A 19,281-nucleotide genomic window follows, 5' to 3' on the forward strand; every position below is an offset into this window, starting at 1 on the left:
GACACAAGTTGTAAAAAAAAATCTCTATTGTAGTAATTTATCACAATGACATATATTATGTTACTGTTTTCATTACTGGATATGACTAGTCATGAAAACTCGAAACACTGAAAGTATTAAGAACACAAGTGCTCTGTTGCAGCACGAGGCTGTGACTGATTAGCTGTGTAGTATACAGAGATGAGAAGAACACCAGTGGGTGCTCAGTCATTGTTACTGTTTGCACAAACACAAGCGCACACACACAACCTTATGTAAGTGCAAGTGGCGCAGCTTGGGGCCCACTAATGACTTGAATTTGGCCCGGGGAATGCCATCATCGTCTGATGGAACCCAGTGGAACAAACCGAGCTGCAGTGCTGCACATTGCAGATAGAGAGCGAGCAGGGAGCAGCTGACATCTTGTTTTCACACTGTGCTTTTTGGGAGCTGGCACACGTCTGTGTTACACTCCGCAATAATTCAATAATCAGCTTTGTTGTTCCAGAATGTTTCAGAGACCTTTCTCTGACCACGGTGTCCTTGACTAGTGAAGAACTGCTCCTGAGGAGTTGTGGGATTTGTTGAATCTCACCCAACGCTAACCTCATCCGTTATTAAAGCACACAGCGCACAGATAAAGCATGCATTTAAATGGCTGGGATTATTTCTGGCAGACAAACAAGCTCAGGAGTAAATGACATCCTTGTTTGTCTCCCTCAGTAACTAACAGTCGTCTTTCTTTTTGCCGCAAATTTATTTATTCCTGGCCTAGATTCTATCATCGTTATTTTTTTTTTATATCTCAGCGAGAACAGACATCCTGAATAATGGGTTGCAGTAATCACATCTCCGTCTTTCTGTCCTCCCATCCCTCCAACCACAGTCATCACTCTCCAGACTGTTATTCAGGCAGTGACAACGAGGAGGGGGGGGGGAAGAGGAGGAGGTACAAAAAAAATACAAAATATGAAGGAGAAAACTTCTCTAATGAGGGCAAGCAGGAGAAACCGACCGGCCGGAAAGATGAGGTGGAGCAATCACAGTCGTGAAGAAAGGGAAGAAGTGAGATGAGGAAAAAAGATCCATGAGTACACGAACACTGGGTAATGCCGTGGAAATCAACACACGACATTAGCTTGCCCTGATCCTTGACTGGCAGAGAGGAACATGTGTTCATTAATGTCACTTGTTCGATAGAGGGACACTCAGGGACAGACTGAACTTCCCCCCTTAGGTGGTACTGATTACAGACTAGGTCTGCCATTCAAGTTGTCACAAAAGACATCATTGGTTCTGCCGATAATCAGCCCCACAGGGAAATCAAGAGAAGATGTGAATGGAGATAATGGTGTGCACTGGATTCTTCCTTCCATGCACAGTCACAGACTACAGGCAGCCGATATGGAAGATTCATACCAATCTCTGAGGTTTGAGATGTGTATATTTTCTTCCTTCAGTTGAATAATGTACTTTCTCCTTTCTCAATTGACCAAATATTGTTAAAGACTAGCTTAAATATGCATTAAAAGCACAGTGTTACTTTGGACTTCTATGAAGGGAAACCCTTAGATTACAAAAGAATGAACTGTATTTATAAAATGAACCGGTAAGCCTGACTAACCAGTGCCTTGATACAGTAGCTTTCAGTACATTCTGCTCAATATTTAAAAGCCCGGAGGATGATTTGTACATAGAGATATATTTTATGATTAGTAACTGCTTTTCCAAAATCATCACTTTTATTCCCATCTCAATAGCTCATCTGTCCTTTCATTACTCTGACTCTCTCCACTGTCATCTCCCCTTCATTCTTCCATCCAAGAATGAGTAATCCAGTTTGCTTTGCTGCAGTAACCACACTCTATTTTAAGGAGGAAATACATGATTAAAGCAGGCCTGACCTGGAGGCAGAAAGTCATAAGACAAAGTGTGTGTGTGTGTGTGTGCGTGCGTGCATGCGTGTGTGTGTGTGTGTGTGTAAATCCTTGTTATATTCACATAAGTAAACATAAGGGTGAAATGAAGGGGATATTGGATCTAACTCCTTGCACTTTGTTTTCTGGAAGTTGGTTTACTCAGCCACGATGTTCATCAAGAGGAAAGCGAGTCAGCTTTTTAGGTTTCATTTCCCCCGATTATTAAATTGTTTTGCTGGCATCCGACTGCTACACACCCTACACACCCTACACACACACACACACACACACACACACTTGTAGTCATGCACATAGGCGTGATGCATGCTGAGCGAACAGAATGGAGGCATGCGAGAGCTAATGAGACACCTATTCATTTTCCCTGGAGTTGTGTTTGTGTTTGTGCATGTGTGTGTGTGTGTGTGTGTGTGTGTGTGTGTGTGTGTGTGTGTGTGTGTATCTTCTGTTGAATATGTGAAGGTTATTAGATTAAGCATACTTCACAGACACACACACACATAGTTCGCTCTTCTGACATATGTATGTGAGTGCTCTCCACGCTAGATGTTTAAGAACGCGCTTACAAGGCACTTCAAGGCGCTTCAAGGCGCTTCAAGGACAGACCTAAGCTACTGCTAGTGTGTTTCAATGCTGCTGCGCTTGTTGATTAGATAACAGTGTCTCCTGAAGCAATTGTGAATTGATCCGCATATTTCGCTTTTCTCAGAGCTCCTTTTTTTCTTTGCTTTGACTTTGACTTTTGCTTCTTTTCTCGTCCCTCCTCTTTTCTCTCCTTACTCCTGTTGTGGCAGGATTTCCACAGAGCATTCGCCCAAGCTGCAGATCCGGAGTCACAGCTACCTGCGGGCGGTGAGTGAGGTTTCCATCAATAGAAGTCTGGACAGCTTGGACCCGGCAGGGCTGCTGGCCTCGCCTAAATTCCGCTCACGAAACGAGAGCTACATGAGAGCCATGAGCACCATCAGCCAGGTTAGTGGCCTCCAGGGGCCTGTGCCTCTCTAAAGTCAGCCCTTAAACCCCCTGTACCTCTACACATGTCCAATAAGGTCATGCAGGGGGGAAATCCAATCCGTAGCTGTCCTAAAGGCCTGAATTAACAACCAGGTCGCCATCCGGCAAAACATGAACGGTACGAGAAAAAAAAAAAATCTCCCAATTAGTGTGTACGTCTGTGTGCTGTTTTCTGAAGCTCAGATGATTACAGGCGTATTCAGATTGGCTAATTAAACAGGATAGCAGGCATAACCCCCCCCCATACCCCTTCCACCCTAATATGCTCCTTATGCCTCGGCATACTTTGTGATGCAAAATGACAGGCTAAAAATGTTCTCTTCAATCTGGCATATGCTGCGTAAGAGATGAAAAACAACAATTAACATGCAGCCATACCAATTTTAGGATTAATTGAAATTGGGATTGGTTCTAAATGACGATGGACATTTGTCTTGATTTGATAGTTATTGAAGAATTTGCAAGGAAACACTTGGCATTGGAGGTCTGTTATTGTCAGCAAAATATGATGTTAGTCATTTGGGATTTTGAGCACCGCTTCACGTTATTGAAGTGACAGGGGAGCGTAGCTTACCTTTTTCCCTGGGGTACTGGGGATATGTACCCCCCTCCAAAGCCCAGGGGCAACACTTTGCCTCCTCGGCTGAATGATGGACCCTTGAGACCCTTCGAGTGCTAGCAGGCCCAGAGGAGAGTGTCACACTGGACCTGGCATCTACAAAGATGCCACTGAATAAAAGAGGTGCTGTTAGGCTCTCCATCTCACTCACTCACTCTCATATTTGACATGTGTGCGTATAGAGTGTGAAGTGATGCACAAAGCATAGGACAGTGGATTGAATCGAGGTCCACAAACCGTTCTGACTCCAAGCTCTACAGTATCTACTCACACTTGTCTGCCTGTGCACTCTCTTCACTGACAAACACCCAAACCAATCGCGTTGGTCCCGAGCCACATCCCATTCCTGTGGTCTGCTCTATGTTTCTGGACCAGCTGAACAAGGGCAACTTCAAGGAATGGAATGGAGCATCACACATATCTGCAACTCACACGACCCAATTTGTCCAACACGCCCATCTCACAAGTCTGCAGCAAGAGTTTCAGGGTTGTGTTTTTTTCTCTTGACCCTGTTTTGAAACCCAAACTCTCGCTGATGATGCAGCTGCAGCTCGAGTTCGTCGAGTCACATCTCAACTCATTGTGTAGTCCCGGGTTTGACACTTCCTCATGCTCACCCGTAATACCACCGCACTAGTGTTTCACTCTGTTGAGCGACCCTTTGAAGTTGTATCTGACAGTGATTCCTCCCACCTCTGCACTCCTTGAACGTTCTTTTTTTATTTTTCGAGAATATTTTCCTTCTTTCCGAATATGTAAATGCCTCTCTGTGGTTCAAAGCGTCACAAGGTAGTGTGAAGTTAAAATAGAAGAGTATGTTAGTTCAACTTGGTCAAACTTTTGATTGCATTCTCTTTTGGGATTTGAGTCAGAGCTTTCTCAGGCTGTTGTTTAAAAGACCACTCAAACATGTGTTGTTTGAGCAGAGAGGTATCAATATTAAACAACATCATTTATTTTTCGGGGCAAACACAGGGAATCAGCCTGCCTCAAATTATGTGAACCCTAGAACACAGTCTTCTATTGGAGCACCAAGTGTGTGATTTAAATGCGTTTCTTCATAAAACTTCTGCCTATTGAAATTGTAGTTAAATAGCTCTGTACATTGAATCTTGCAGCAGAGTGATGCTTCCCTGACTTTTGCCTCTGTGATAAATTGCCCCTTCTCCTTTGTCTTGCGCCTGTGCATCTTTATCACTCACTTTTACAGCGTACATGCCCCTATTCACGGGCATGTACGCTGCTCCCGTGTGTGCGTTGTTTTTTTTTTCCGTCTGGGGTGTTTGCGTGCGCGTACTGTATGTTTCCGTGTGTGTCCCCTTCTTTCCCAGGTGAGTGAGGTGGAGGTGAACGGGCAGATCGAGGCTGTGTGTGAGTCAGTGTTCAGTGAAATGGAGTCGCAGGCGGTGGATGCCCTGGACCTGCCCATACCGAGCTGCTTCCGCATGCGGAGCCACAGCTACGTGCGTGCCATCGAGAAAGGCTGCTCGCAGGAAGAGGAGGAGGGAGGCGTCAGGAGGACCAACTCATCCCCGCGTACCACCACCGTCAGAACCATCCAGAGCAGCACAGGTGGGTGGGAACATGCACTCAACACACACAGACTCATGTTCTCATGAACTTGTGTGAACATACATAATCCATATAGTGCATTATAAATTGATACGTGTGAATATAAAGTAATGGACTATAGATGTGCTGTGTGTGCAGCATGGCCGTGTGTGTTTAGAGTCAACAGCAACAAAAATAAATGATTTATTACTGCAGTTAGCGCTAAGAGAGATTTACCCTCGTATACAAATTGTACTTTGGATCAAGGGCCATCAAATCAAATTATTTCATTTCTTATTCTCTTCTGTTAAAAAAACAACAACGTTTGAACAGAGTATTTTTAATAAAGGAAAGAGTTATCTTGGTTAGATGACCGGGGAGTAGTTTCAGAGCCAAACCTTTTACATTATTATCCATCTGACCCAGTTTTCTTTTGAGATACAATATGATGCACGCAGAACTGTTTTTCCCACATAAGAGCTTATTTGAGCTGTAAAGCTCACTGGCTTCTGGATCTTATTTTAGCCCTCTTGTGTGCCTCATGGTCTTGAGCGCTTGGCTTTCCAGCATTACTGCATGCAGTATTGATGCTGAGTGGTGCTGGCACCCAGCACTGGGTGCTTCTATGTTTCCCACTGCAAATCCAAACGCCATTCCCTTACATTGTGCACGTTGAGTCACCGTCGCCTGACTCACACTGACTTTCTTCTCCATTCCTTTTTAATTATGCCAATTACAAGACAGCATTTCCCCAAACCCAGCCCACAAGGTTACAGTCGGATAATAAATAACAAACGCCTTCAATGCAAATTGGAACAATCGCACAACTAGTTTTCGTTCAATCAATTCAAAGGGCTTGAAAGTAACTCTGAGAGAAGAATTATTTAATGTTGTTTAAGACTTGCTGCAATTGACCTCTTCCAAGAAAAAATATTAATTTATCTAATGAAATATTCAAAATATGAAGTTGCTTCCCCGTATTTGTATAATTTCACATCGATTGACAACTCCTAATAACAACGCAATCAAAGGCAATAGAGGATTCAGTTGATTAGTACATTGTGTGGTGGCTGTTATTGATCTTAAAAAGGAGACTGATAAGATCAAGAGAGGGACATTCGGAGCTCCTTCCCCGGAGGAAGCAAGAGATAATGAAGACCATCTATCAGGTGAGGTGTTGTTGGGACTAAACTCTGGTTTTCAAGGCAGACAGCTGCTCTGTGGTGCTGCACACACTGCTGCCGCACATGATACGGGAAGCCTCTTACTTCCAGCTGTGTGGTGCCTCTCACACACTTCGCAGATGGAACATGTCTTGATCTGCAATCTTTTGCTGATAGTGTAAAGATAACACCTTTAATCCCATCTCAGGTAACAAGCGACTGAACGTGTCGTGTAGTGCACGCATTTGCAGGAGCGGCCTCACAGCTGTTGGCCATTTGATGAACATCCATTTTTGGCACCTGAGTTTGTCACATGATGAATGGCCGTTGTGGAAGTAGAAAGCAGAGATATTAGTGCTCTGTGGCAATTTATAATCCAACATTAGGCTGCCGCTTCCAATTGAGAGCGAACCTTGATCTGGCTAGTGTAAGCTCTCTGTGATTGGCTGTCGGTTTCTTGCGACACTTGACCTTTTTTTTTTCCCCGCCGACCTCTTCGTGTCTCGGAATCAGCCATAACTGAGGCTCAAACACACAAGACAGGGAGAGTGGGTTTGTGTGATATCTTATGAGGCAATGTGGAGAGCAGAAGGTAGTGCAGGTAGGGGATTGCCTCCGATTACTGTCATAGTTGTGCGGCTGCACAATTTATCACCTCCTTAGATCTTCACCACTGAGTCGTCAGTCACTGTAATTAATTGGCTACTTTTCCTTTATCTCCTTTTGGGGAAAAGCTGCGATTGACGAGGAGAGTCTGTCTCACTTTCTGAACACGTGCACTACCGTTCATGAGGTGACGTTAATCTTGTGTGCGAGTTAACATAATAATAATGATCATTTTCTGACTTTTACACACTGTTCACAACATGTGTCCAATACAGGGATCACAGGGGATCTCGGACCCTTTCATTACCACCACTTAATATTATCTAATGCTCCTTGAAAATTTTATTTTTGGGGGTGGAGAGGTGCAAATATTAAGCTTATTATATAATTGTTTTGTATTTTGTAATGTAAAGAGGTCAGAAGCAGCACAGACCATGTAAGTGAGTGTGTACAGCCAGCTATTGTATACCACATTCAGGCTGCAACTGCTATTATGAACATAAAGCCCTCATCGATTAATGCAAACTATAAATTTAGGCTAATTATTACAGTCCGTTTTTTCTTCTGCATAAGTAAAGCCTTGTTTATTATACAATTTGCATTTGCAATTTCATTATGCAAGATAAAATTCAGTATTGATCCAAAGGAAAGAATATAAACAGTGCTTGAACTGTACTTTTCTCACTAAACACAGGGCGTATCTTTTTTCTGTTTGTTGATCATGATGCAGAAGAGGCATGCAGACGCTCACATGCGCAGACACATAAACACACATGCATTCATACATTTCACGGGGACTCTCCTGGGAGCCCAAAGTGAGACGTGAAGCCGATGTAGAGGTGAATATTGCATGATGTTTCAGAAGGATGATTCAGGCTGCAGTTCCAGAGAAACAGACAACTCTTATAGTCTCTGCACCGAGATATCACACGCACACACACACACACACACACACACACACACACACACATGCACATACACATATGGACAGGTGAGAGACCTACCAGCTTCCGCTCATGCTCCTCTCCAGTTTGCACACTGCGCCACTCCAGTCCATTATTATTGATGACCGTTTTAATCCTGAGGAAGGAGACCGAAGTAAGGGGCTGTCCTTTGATCTCTTTGAACGTCAAGTAACTCTGGCTGCTTTTGCCTGCCTCTGTGCACACTCAAACTGGCACATACGGACACACTTGCTAACCCTCACACACACACACACACACACACACACACACACACACACACACACACACACATATTACAACCGTATCGGACAGACATGTTGGCCTAGACATCAGCTCCTTTGGATCAGTTTAACACAATCTGGAGCAGATCCTCTTTTACAGCCTGGGAAAATCCAAAGGATTTTACTGCCTCTAAGCCATGGCTCCTCCACCCCGGGTCGTCTCCAGTTAGCATATTCATCACCTCTTCACTCTGCTTTGTCTTGCCCTTCCTTGGCCTGTTTCAGCTAGATCCCAGCAGCATTTAGGTGTGGGGGAAAATCAACCTGTTGTTTCACTGGGAAGACAAATTGACCTTCAATTACAAACGGATCTTAAGTCTGGGAAATGGGCCAGTGTTTCTGTTGCTCTTCCTCTCACCCTCGGTTTCCCTGGCTCACTGACCTGCAGTCAATTACCCAGCATCTATTCAGAGGTGCTGAGGGATTGTCCCAAAAGAGCGTCTTTCCTCCCCTAGCTCCTGTAATAGGCTGCAGGACAATGTTTAATTTAATGGCTGTGAATTTTCTTATGGCCCCAAACAGAGGCGTTGCGCTCAATAAAGCATTCCTTAAGTAAGCGTTTGAGGCATGCTTGTGGCTCATTTTGCTGATGGTCTTGTCAAACACTGACGCAGCTCCGGGAACACTTTTCTATTTGTTGTGTAGCATGAATAATAACTGGAAAAGACCTTCACACTCTTGCTTTGTCAAATATTTATTTATCATATTATCATATCATTTATCAGTCGAGCCTCGGCCAGGTTCCTGCTTCAAGCGTCAACAGGAAATAGATAGATAGATAGATAGATAGATAGATAGATAGATAGATAGATAGATAGATAGATAGATAGATAGATAGATAGATAGATAGATAGATGGATAGATGGATAGATGGATAGATGGATAGATAGATAGATAGATAGATAGATAGATAGATAGATAGATAGATAGATAGATAGATAGATAGATAGATAGATAGATAGATAGATAGATAGATAGATGGATGGATGGATAGATAGCAATAGATATGCATTTATACATACAGGTAAGCAATAAAATATAAAAAAATTCACAATATATAGAAAAAAATTGATATAATAATAAGAAAAATGCACAATATATACAACAAATAGATTAGAATAATATTAAATCAAATGAACTAACAAAGCAAACAAAACAATTATCGAGGAACAGGAAACGGTGTTAGGAAACAGTGAAGAAGAATCCAACTTCTATTTGTTGTGTAGCATGAATAATAACCGGAAAAGACCTTCACACTCTTGCTTTGTCAAATATTTATTTATCATATTATCATATCATTTATCAGTCGAGCCTCGGCCAGGTTCCTGCTTCAAGCGTCAACAGGAAATAGATAGATAGATAGATAGATAGATAGATAGATGGATAGATAGATAGATAGATAGATAGATAGATAGATAGATAGATAGATAGATAGATAGATAGATAGATAGATAGATAGATTGATTGATAGATTGATTGATAGATAGATAGATAGATAGATAGATAGATAGATAGATAGATAGATAGATAGATAGATAGATAGATAGATAGATAGATAGATAGATATATAGATAGATAGATAGATAGATAGATAGATAGATAGATGGATAGATGGATAGATGGATAGATGGATGGATGGATGGATAGATAGCAATATATATGCATTTATACATACAGGTAAGCAATAAAATATTAAAAAATTCACAATATATAGAAAAAAATGGATATAATAATAAGAAAAATGCACAATATATACAACAAATAGATTAGAATAATATTAAATCAAATGAACTAACAAAGCAAACAAAACAATTATCGAGGAACAGGAAACGGTGTTAGGAAACAGTGAAGAAGAATCCAACTTAAAAAGGTAAAGTTCATAACAGCTGCAAGAAGATTATAGTTTCAGTATGCTGCTCCATGCTAGAATGAAGCCGGTGCAACACTGCCCCCAGTGGGCACAGCACTGCACCTCTGCCCTTTCTTCCTGCTGTAGCTGTGTGAGTGGGTGGATGTAAAACTACTAGACAGGCTGACCCAATTAACAACAATTGCTGCCATCACTGGTACTTTCCCAAGAGTTGTGTTGTGAGAGAGCTTGTGAGAATAAGTATCTTTGGATTTCCCAGTGTGCTAAATATATACGTGGAAGGGAGAAGGACTACGAAGGTCTGGTGGAATCAAGATGAAGTCCAGATCTCCCCTCACACCTTCACCAGCCCACGCAAGTCTGAAATTTGTTTTTCATATGTCAGGATGACTCGTATGTTATAAAAGAAAAGGAAATTGCTGCTCAAGGGTTCCCTGTGAGTTTTTAAAAGGTCCCCTCTCATAGTGGGTTTGAGGAGGATTTCAGGTGAAGGCCCCTGTGGCAGCCTTTCGTCCTGAGAACACGGATCTTTGCTCCATGCTGCTGCTGTGCGTTGTTGTGGATTTGGCCATCTGCATGCCCGTTGTGTCTGTTAACAGAGAGTGATGAGTTCAGAGCAAGGTCAGGAAGGTAAACAATCCCCATACCTGCGCGATCAAGTTATTATTATTGTTATTATGTGATCTATATGCGGATTTGTTGATCACTAAGTTGAACACATTTTGTTCAAATGGTTAGATTCAGATCTGCACAATGATCTCCACAAGAGGATCATAACACCATCAATCAAAAAACAACAAAAATCATCAATGGCATTCTTAAATATATGCATTGCATGAATTAATAAGGGGCTTCACTGCACCACGCTTTACTAAACCACAAGGGAACAGTTATTACACTCACGTCTTCTGTTTGGCATGATAGTTTTTATGGGTTTTAAAGTTCATGTCACAATAACTGCAGCTGTAAGTCAAGTTATGGAGGGACATTATAAACTGGTCCTTTTTTATTAAGTAAGTATATGAGTATAGTGGTGTCATTTGTTGAGTGGGTGCGGTACAAATAAGTATAATAGAACAACTAATACAAAGTGAATTCCTATTCATATATATATTTTAAATAGTAAAATGGTCAGATTTGATAGCCCATAAAAGTATCTATTAAAATACATTTGTTACACAAAAGCAGAGCGTTATAGAGTGTGAAGTGTTCTCGATGTGCACGGGACTGTCCCACCCAGTGCTGGGTGAGCCATAAAGTGTTTGTGGGGGGCGGGGGGTGGTGCGTTCAAGGCGCGTCCACATCCTGACATAAGATCCAATATCGTCAGAGTGCAGAAGGAAAAGAGGGAGAGAGGACTCCTCCTGACACCGCAGCCCGGCTCAGTGTTGCGGATCCGCCGCGTTCATGTCGTTGCTTCAGTGTCTGTGCAGCGCGCTGCTCGGCGCGCGCGATTACGGGATCCGCCTTTGTGAGTACACGCCGCTGCTGTGTTTCTCTGTTGTTTGAGAGTGAGACATGACCGAGGGCGAGCTGCGTCAGGCGAGTCAGGGGCCCGGAAGTTAGGTTTATGTAGCCTTCAGAATAAAGGTAGCGAGCACAGACTGTGTTCAATATAAAATGCTACCTGGACGCCACGCAAAACACATCGGCATTACTGCACTTAATAAAGATAAGTATATGTATAGGGTGGTAACAATAGAAGTTAACTTCCCGACTTCAGGCCAGCAAACAATAAAAAAAAGACAATGTGCTACCAATGAAAAATGCGTCACTTGCCTTTACTTTGAAAGCGCGAACAGGAAGTTGTGTGTTTATGGTCAATCGCTTGACACTGAACGTGTCAGTGCCCATCCCGTGCTTCTTTCTGCTTATTCATGCTTCACATGAAAATGGACGAAATTGTTCATATTAAATCAGAATAAAAATGGAGCAATCCAATAACAGGACCATCATAGTTAGCACCGTATGGAATACAAAACAAAATAATTCTTGGAGTTGGATCGTGATGTTTCTAAACTAAATGTAACCGGTCAGGTTTTTTAAATGACTTATTAATCAAATTAAAAGATATAAACTACATTAAAACAAATATTTGTATACACACTCGACTTGGCAAGCTCTGGCCACATCTATTAAAGGCCTTTTCAGCTCCCATGCCCTCTACAACTATAGTTTAACCTCCAAATCTGACATAATCTTAGCAATAACCTACATGCCGTTTGCATTCCCCTCCACTCGTTGTTCCCAGAAAATGTTGAACAAATTTCAGCTCACGGCCTATTTTGGTATCATATCTCTGATGGGAGGACGACAGGTTTGGCCCGCATCATACCGAGCAACTCCTGGCACAGCATCACGGCACATGCCTCTGCAGGGTCTAGTTATTTAGGTCAGGGGGCGGGGGGGGGGGGGGGGGGGGGGGGGGGGCATCCAGAGGGCGGAGGCGAGAGATGCTGAGCCCCACAGGGCCTTATGGGAAAAGAGATCACTGGTGCCAGTTTGAATGCTGCTGAGGTAGATGGAGAGCCCCTAACACCCTATACTGTGTGACGGATGAACCGTCTGTGGCCCCATGTCTCCAACTGACCATCTGTGTTTCAGTGAGTCATGCACATGCTATTCTCGCCACTGATGCCACCTATGCAGCCTCCCCGCCCGCTCACCTACCAGCTTTCCGCTTTCTATTTTCGGACGTGGCTCCAGGACCCTCCCTGAGCTCAACATGCCACGGACACGCACATGCTGTACACATGCTGTGTCAGGGGATCCAAACAGGCCACAGCAATGTGGGGTTTTGTTTGTGTCATGTAAATGAGGGAAAGCTCAGCTGTTGACGCGGTGACTCAGGAAGGCCTTATTTGCACTTAATTATCAAGCTGTAAATAACACCAATGCAAGTTATTGTGATATCATTCAGCATTCAATTCCATTTATTTCCTTTTTTTGTTTTTATTATTATTATTTTTGGCTTACTTTACATTCCGGTTTGTGTGCAGGCATTTTTTCCTCCCGGAAAAAAATGTTGCCTCGAGGGCAAAGTCGCACAGCCATATTTTGAAGTGTTTAAAAGTATTGGCATTTAAACTGATAATGCTATAAATGGCTTCAGGAGTGACTGTCCCCGGCAGGCAAGGTTGTGTTAAAGAGCAGAGTCGGTGCTTGATGACGCATTTGAGTGCAAACGGGAATATGTTGAGTAACATTTTACCTTCTGGCTCGACTTTCATATGTGGAAAAAGCAGGTGTGCTGCATTTGTGGTTTCTGGACCAAAGAACTGATGTAATCTACGTTTTCAGGAATGTATTCATATTTTGGGTAATACGTGTCTTGTATAAGAAGGTTTATTCTACTCTCATATCTCATAATCATAATCTCAAATGTACTCAATATGTCAATATAAACATGTAATATGAGTCTGATTGAAGACCCTAATAAACTATTCATTGCTCTTATATTATTCCATGAGAATGTATAGACCCTCTGAATGGTTGTATTGTCGACGTATTACCAGTAATATTGTTACCTTGCTAGAGCTCTTATATGTGGAAGCGGCTGAATATATAAGTTGTAGTTTATGTTTGTACTGCTTGCAGTATTCCCCTTCTATGTATTTGTGACATTCATTCCCTCCGTCTCTTTCTCTCACTTCATTTCAGTGAGCCTTTATTTGAGTGAGACATTCTTGCTGAAGCCCAGTCCCACGAGTCTTTCCTCCACTTTCTCCATCATGTACTGTCATTTGTCACATATTTTCCCATCAACTCTCCCTGTTAACGATGTGCCCCTTTCTGTCTTTTAAGAAGCAATTACCATGTTAAGCTGAGGAAGTACTTGTCGAGGGGAAAGGCAGACACTTTTACTTCAGTCATCCAGTGAAGGTATCAGGTTTTCCACATTTACAGGAACTTTGGATGGAGATGTGATGACAGGCAACTCAAAAACACAGTCTCCCTGGCTCCGGGGGTACTGGGCGGACCAAAGTCCCTGACTATTTAATGTTTCTTCTCTCTCGCTTACATTTTCTTTACTCACTTTTAGTCTTTTAACTTTTAGTCTTTCATCAGCCTCTTAATTCCTCTGTGCTGTGGGCAAAGTCAACTCATAATCCACATAAAAAAAAAATAGAACAGAGTGAGAAGAACAAAGATAAGGAGGTTTAGGTGAAAATAAGGTTGTTAATTAAAATGGTTACACGCTAAGCCATGAAGCACTGCCTCAGTGGTTGCTGATCCTGTCCTTACTTATCAACTCCTTACCAACATGCTTTTGTCTCCTGGCTCTGAATATTGAATATTGCATTGAATGTTTTTACCAAAGTTGATCATTTTGGAAATGCGTGCACTCTGCATGAACTAAAACCCCAGCTTAGCAATATTAATAATAAAGTATTTGTAAGAAACAAAGGAAATAACTGTAAAGGATGAGTATAGCTTTCACGAGAGGCGAGCCAAGCTACCATCGTGGATGAATAGCATAAAAAGAGACCGTTGAGATGGGACCAAAGAAAAGTAAGAGAAACATGCCAGTTGTGCCAGTTTGTTTTTGTTTATGTCTGATGCAATGCTCAGAGACTCACTTGTAATTTTACAGTTAGCTTTTGATTATTACATTTTTTACATCTTACAATCTTACAAACCAAAAAATATTATAATTTTAACACTATATTAATTATTTCAAATATTAGAAAACTAGAAAAAATGCTAAAAGCTGAAGTTAATTTCTGATAAAGGCCTTTTTTCTTCATGTTCCAAATCTTAATAATCTGTTTTGCATTTTAACCTCACTGAAATATTACAAGGTGGTTCCCAGTACAAAGAAAAACACAAACCAAAATAAAACTTGCTCTTGATACGTCCAGTTCTGTGATAATATGCCAATCAGGTGAATTTTCTTCAGTAATGTTTTCGTTTTCTTTCAATTTAGGTTTATCTCCACAAGAGGGAGCATCATCTCCAGTTTAAAAAACACATCAAGCTTGCCTTCTGATGTCTTACCAAAGCAGTGGATCTCCATCTATGAAAGTTCCATCTTGTGGTATTGCTGTAAGACACTATTTTAGGTCTTAAGTTCCAGTGACACTTTTGAGTCCAGAAGACAGAAATAGAGGAAATGAGATGTGAATCATGACTGGCGTTCATACTTTGCTTGATGTATATGTGCCCGAGAGACATGGAGATCAAACATTGTTCATTGAGGAGGAATGCTCCTTTGAGCTCCATCAATCCCTCTTGCCATGTCTGTTCCTCAGTCCCACACACACACACACGCACACACACACACGCACACACACACACACACACACAGATAGGCCTCCGTGCTCTGGCGTTAATTACAGGGACCGATAAAGCCCTGCCTTAGCGGCGTATGCCGCTGCATGTGAAATACACCTGTGTGTCAGTGGATCAAAGCTGCCATCCTCTAAGGTGGAATTATTATTCAAAGAGGGGATGTACATTAAACAGTACTCTGGTGTCATCTGTCTCTCCAATTCTCTCTCTTGTTACCTCTCACACGCACACACCTGCATAATGCTGTCATCCCGCATGCTTTGATGGTGCAAGTAGGTGTGTTTGACAGGAAACAAGAGCTCGGTCGAGGCATGTGGCGACACACCGGCGCACGCACTGCCTATACATGTGGAGTAAAAATGGAGGAGGACACCAGTAGCGGCAGGCCTCTCTATACCTCAATGGAGCTTCTGAGCGTGTGTGCACGCCTGTGACCAGAGAGTGTCAAAGTGTCTGTGTATGGCCTCTCTGTTTGCAGCTGCGGGGTCGAGCCCGAACTGGGCGCCTCGATGTGGGTAAACTGTGATTTGGCTATCTCCCTTCCTGGTAGGAGATAAATCCCGACCATGCTGGTGTGTCAACCACTCCGTAATTACTTCATCCTGTCACGGCTGTCTGAGAATGCGAGCCAGTGGGAACTTGCACTCTTTCATTGACACGGGGGGGGAAAAAAACACTCAGCATCTCTTTTATACGGCTCAATGTCACTTTCAGGGTGTTAGTCATCAGATAAACAGATGCAGATGGATTTTATTTAGTTTAAAGCGTTTTTACATCTGTGGATTTATTACCTGTTATTCCTGCATGTACTGTTGCAGTTAAATGTGTCATTCAAGCTGAATTGCTGCATTGAGTCATTCAATTCTAGTGTGTCTGACGTCAAATTTATTTTGAAGTAAATCATGGCGCTGTGATCCAGATGTAGGCCACGGAAAGAGAGCATTCTTGAGTTGCAATACAAAATCTTTCACTAGATGTCCTCCTAGCCTCAGCTGCTTTGAAGCATGTCGCCAGTGGGATTTGTGAAATCTCAACTGCAAGTGTTGAGTATGGACCCAAATAATGCGTATAACATGACGCTCTGGTGCAATGCCGTCGTAAGTAATCTGTGCGGATGCTTAACAGCTGGAGGAATGTGTTGAATATCTGCAGAAATAGAAACATTGATATAGTATAAATTAGTGTGAAATCAGTGTGCATGTGTACGCCTTGAATCAACAGTGATTTCCTGCCTGGACATGCTCTAAAGCGGAATAAAAGCCAATAGGATGTATCTGCTTAAAGCTTTTGTTGGTGGCTGTTAGGTGTTCATGTTTACTTACGACTTAATTGGTCCCAGTTTGTTGTGGCCTGGAATGCTTTGATTATAGCTATTTAGGGGGGAAGAGTGGCGTTTGGATGTCTTTTGACACAGGAAGGGAATGTCATTCATTCCTCCGCTCCTGCTCTGAGTTAAAAAAAAAAAAAAAAAAAAGGCAGAAGAGAAGGGCACAGGGAGGAACTGACAGGGCTACGGCAAATACAAAGAATGTCTGCGGCATTGGAACCCTGCTGTATTCGCTCTGCAGAAAGAACACACACACACCAGCTTCCTACAGAAGAAATCTGTAGTTTTACTTAAAGGGATTATCAAGATGTAAACGGCACATTTGGCGTGTCTGATCAGGTGGACAGGGGGCTGCTCTGTCAGGTAGGGGCTGTCCCACTCCTCCCTTTTTGCTCTTCCTGTCTCTGTTTTGGCATCAGAAGGAGCAAAGGAAGAGCAAAGCCCCGAAAAGGATTTCCTCTGTGTTTACTGTGGATGATCCTCATGGCTCCTGCATGCTAAAGCTGGGCCAGGCCCGCAAACTCAAAGCATGCAAGGTGAATGAGAAACACAAAAGAGGTTGGGATGTGGAGTTAAGTATCCTCCAAGGAGGCATGAAGACAAACATGCTTTTTGCTCCGCTCTCTTGTTTTGTTTTGCGACTTGACAGCTAAATTGCGTGGTGCATGTTGCTTTCACTGTTCAGCAGGGTAGGGAGTATGTTGAAGTAACTCTTAGGAATGGTGCATGGCTGTAAGTGGGTGGTTTGGGCTGTGCAGTGTGGGAGGCCAGGCCCCAGCGCAAATTAAAGACTTCTCTGTGAAAGTCCCACACTCGGCTACAGTAATGTGTGTGTGAGTGACTGAGCCTGTGTGTAAGCGGCCGGCGGGGAAGAGGACCAACCCTCCCTCTTTTTATTTTTTTAACCAGTCATTAAAAATAAGCCACAGCTCACCCCCGGTACACACTGAGAGACAGCGCGAGGGAGAGAAAGAATGCATCTCCTCTTTCTCCTCCCTTTCTTTGAGCTTTGCTGCTTCACTACCCAAGTAAAACGGGGAGGAAAAGGGAGGAGGGGGAGGTTGTGTTCAAGGGGTACTGACTCCACTCAGAGGTTTTTAAGACACACTCTCAGACCCCCACCCCCGTGTAAAGTTTTTTTTTTTTCTATCCAGGAGGGGAGAGAGAGAGAGAAAGAGATGAATGGGGAAAGGAATGCAGGAGACAAACGAGTGCTCTCGGCAGGAGAGTGGGAATGTTGCAGAGACTATTGTTCCTCCCCCATAAGATTCTGCAGGGGAGTGGATGTAAACACAGAGGAAGAGGGGTGTGAAAAATCACACCTGAGAGACGGGTAGAGCTTTGTAGCATCTAGTCTGATATTCATATTTACCCTGATACATGCTGTCTCCATTGCTCGCTACTTTGGACACACAGCTGCACACACACATGCAGCCAGTGCCTATAGTTGCCATCTCGTCTTTCTTTCCTCTCCCCCCTTCTTCCTCTACCCCTTCAACAGGATGTATAGGGTCAGAGGGTCAGGACTGGAAACCACAAAAGATAGTATGCGTCAGTGTAGCCTGGTTCTTGTTCCAAATCCCCCCCGCTCATGCCCTCTTGTTCCTCCTACCTTTTCTCTCTCCCCCTCTTTTTTCTCAAATGTTCCTCTTTCGCTCACTTAACTTTCCGTCTCCCTCTCTCCATCCGTCCTCCTGCGCCCTTCTTTTCATATAGGGGACGCACAATTTGGTTTGGGGCCCAGATGGCTTTAGCATGCCTCTGGCGGTGGATTAAGCCCGTCAGTGTCTCCTTTCCCCTCCATGTGCAAGTGGTCAGGACAAAGAACGTCAAACAGGACGAATGGAGGAAGGAATGTGGGGGGGGGGGGGGGGGGGGGGGGGAAACCAGGACTGTGAAACAACACCCAACGCTAATGTTTCACGGCATTCCTGGAAGAGTAAACGCAAACGCTTGTAAAAACCGTCAGCCAGCTTTCCTGCTTCCTTTCGTGCCTGGTCATTTTATGAATCAAGTTCTTGCCTCTTGGAGTTAATCCCCAGAGTGCTTGTTGCATATAAACCACAGAAAGAAGAAGTGAACTTTTCACCACATTCTTATGCATTTATATGTAAATAGCAGCTGCAGCAAGCAGTGATCCTTCATGTAATGACATGACATTCGCATTGTGTTTCATCCCTCTCACTTAAGACTGATTCATGTATGTGTGTGTGTGTGTGTGTGTGTGTGTGTGTGTCAGCCACTTGTCTTTTTGTCTATCTGGCTGTGTTTTTCCTATTTTGTCCCAGTCCTTTGCTCCTCAGGGCTGCGGTTATGTTTTCTTGTACTCGGCCGTAAATTCACAGAAGTTCAGTTCTTGTGGACAGTCTGTCATGTTTTATCAGGGAACTGTGTTCAGCACAGTGTGGTGGCAACATCGCTGTGTGGCAGACACTGGCCTAAGTGGGCTGTATTATCCACACAACACAAAATACCACCATTAAGACTCTGTCCTCTCCTCTTCTTTCACTCTATCGGTATCTCTGTGTTCTTTAACGGTAACAAGATGTATGTAGACGTAGTCACTGCTCAATCACAAAGCCAGTTTAATGAAATGACTAACTGATCTCCCCCCTCCCCCCAGCTACATGATTCTGTTTATAGGTATGCCACGGCTTGTTCCAGTTGCCCGTGCTGT

General features: G+C 43.1%; 1 protein-coding gene across 1 annotated transcript in view; it reads left to right on the top strand.

Annotated features, from left to right (window-relative positions):
* The window catches only part of dlgap1b (discs, large (Drosophila) homolog-associated protein 1b), a 36,732-nt gene that overhangs the window by 4,337 nt on the left and 13,114 nt on the right, over window positions 1-19,281 (top strand). The window contains exons 3-4 of the mRNA XM_034560152.1: window positions 2,711-2,888; window positions 4,881-5,121. Of these exons, the coding sequence (XP_034416043.1) occupies window positions 2,711-2,888; window positions 4,881-5,121 (419 nt within the window). The remainder of the gene's footprint in view (window positions 1-2,710; window positions 2,889-4,880; window positions 5,122-19,281) is intronic.

Source organism: Cyclopterus lumpus, chromosome 20, assembly GCF_009769545.1.
Source record: "Cyclopterus lumpus isolate fCycLum1 chromosome 20, fCycLum1.pri, whole genome shotgun sequence".
NCBI lineage: Eukaryota > Metazoa > Chordata > Actinopteri > Perciformes > Cyclopteridae > Cyclopterus > Cyclopterus lumpus.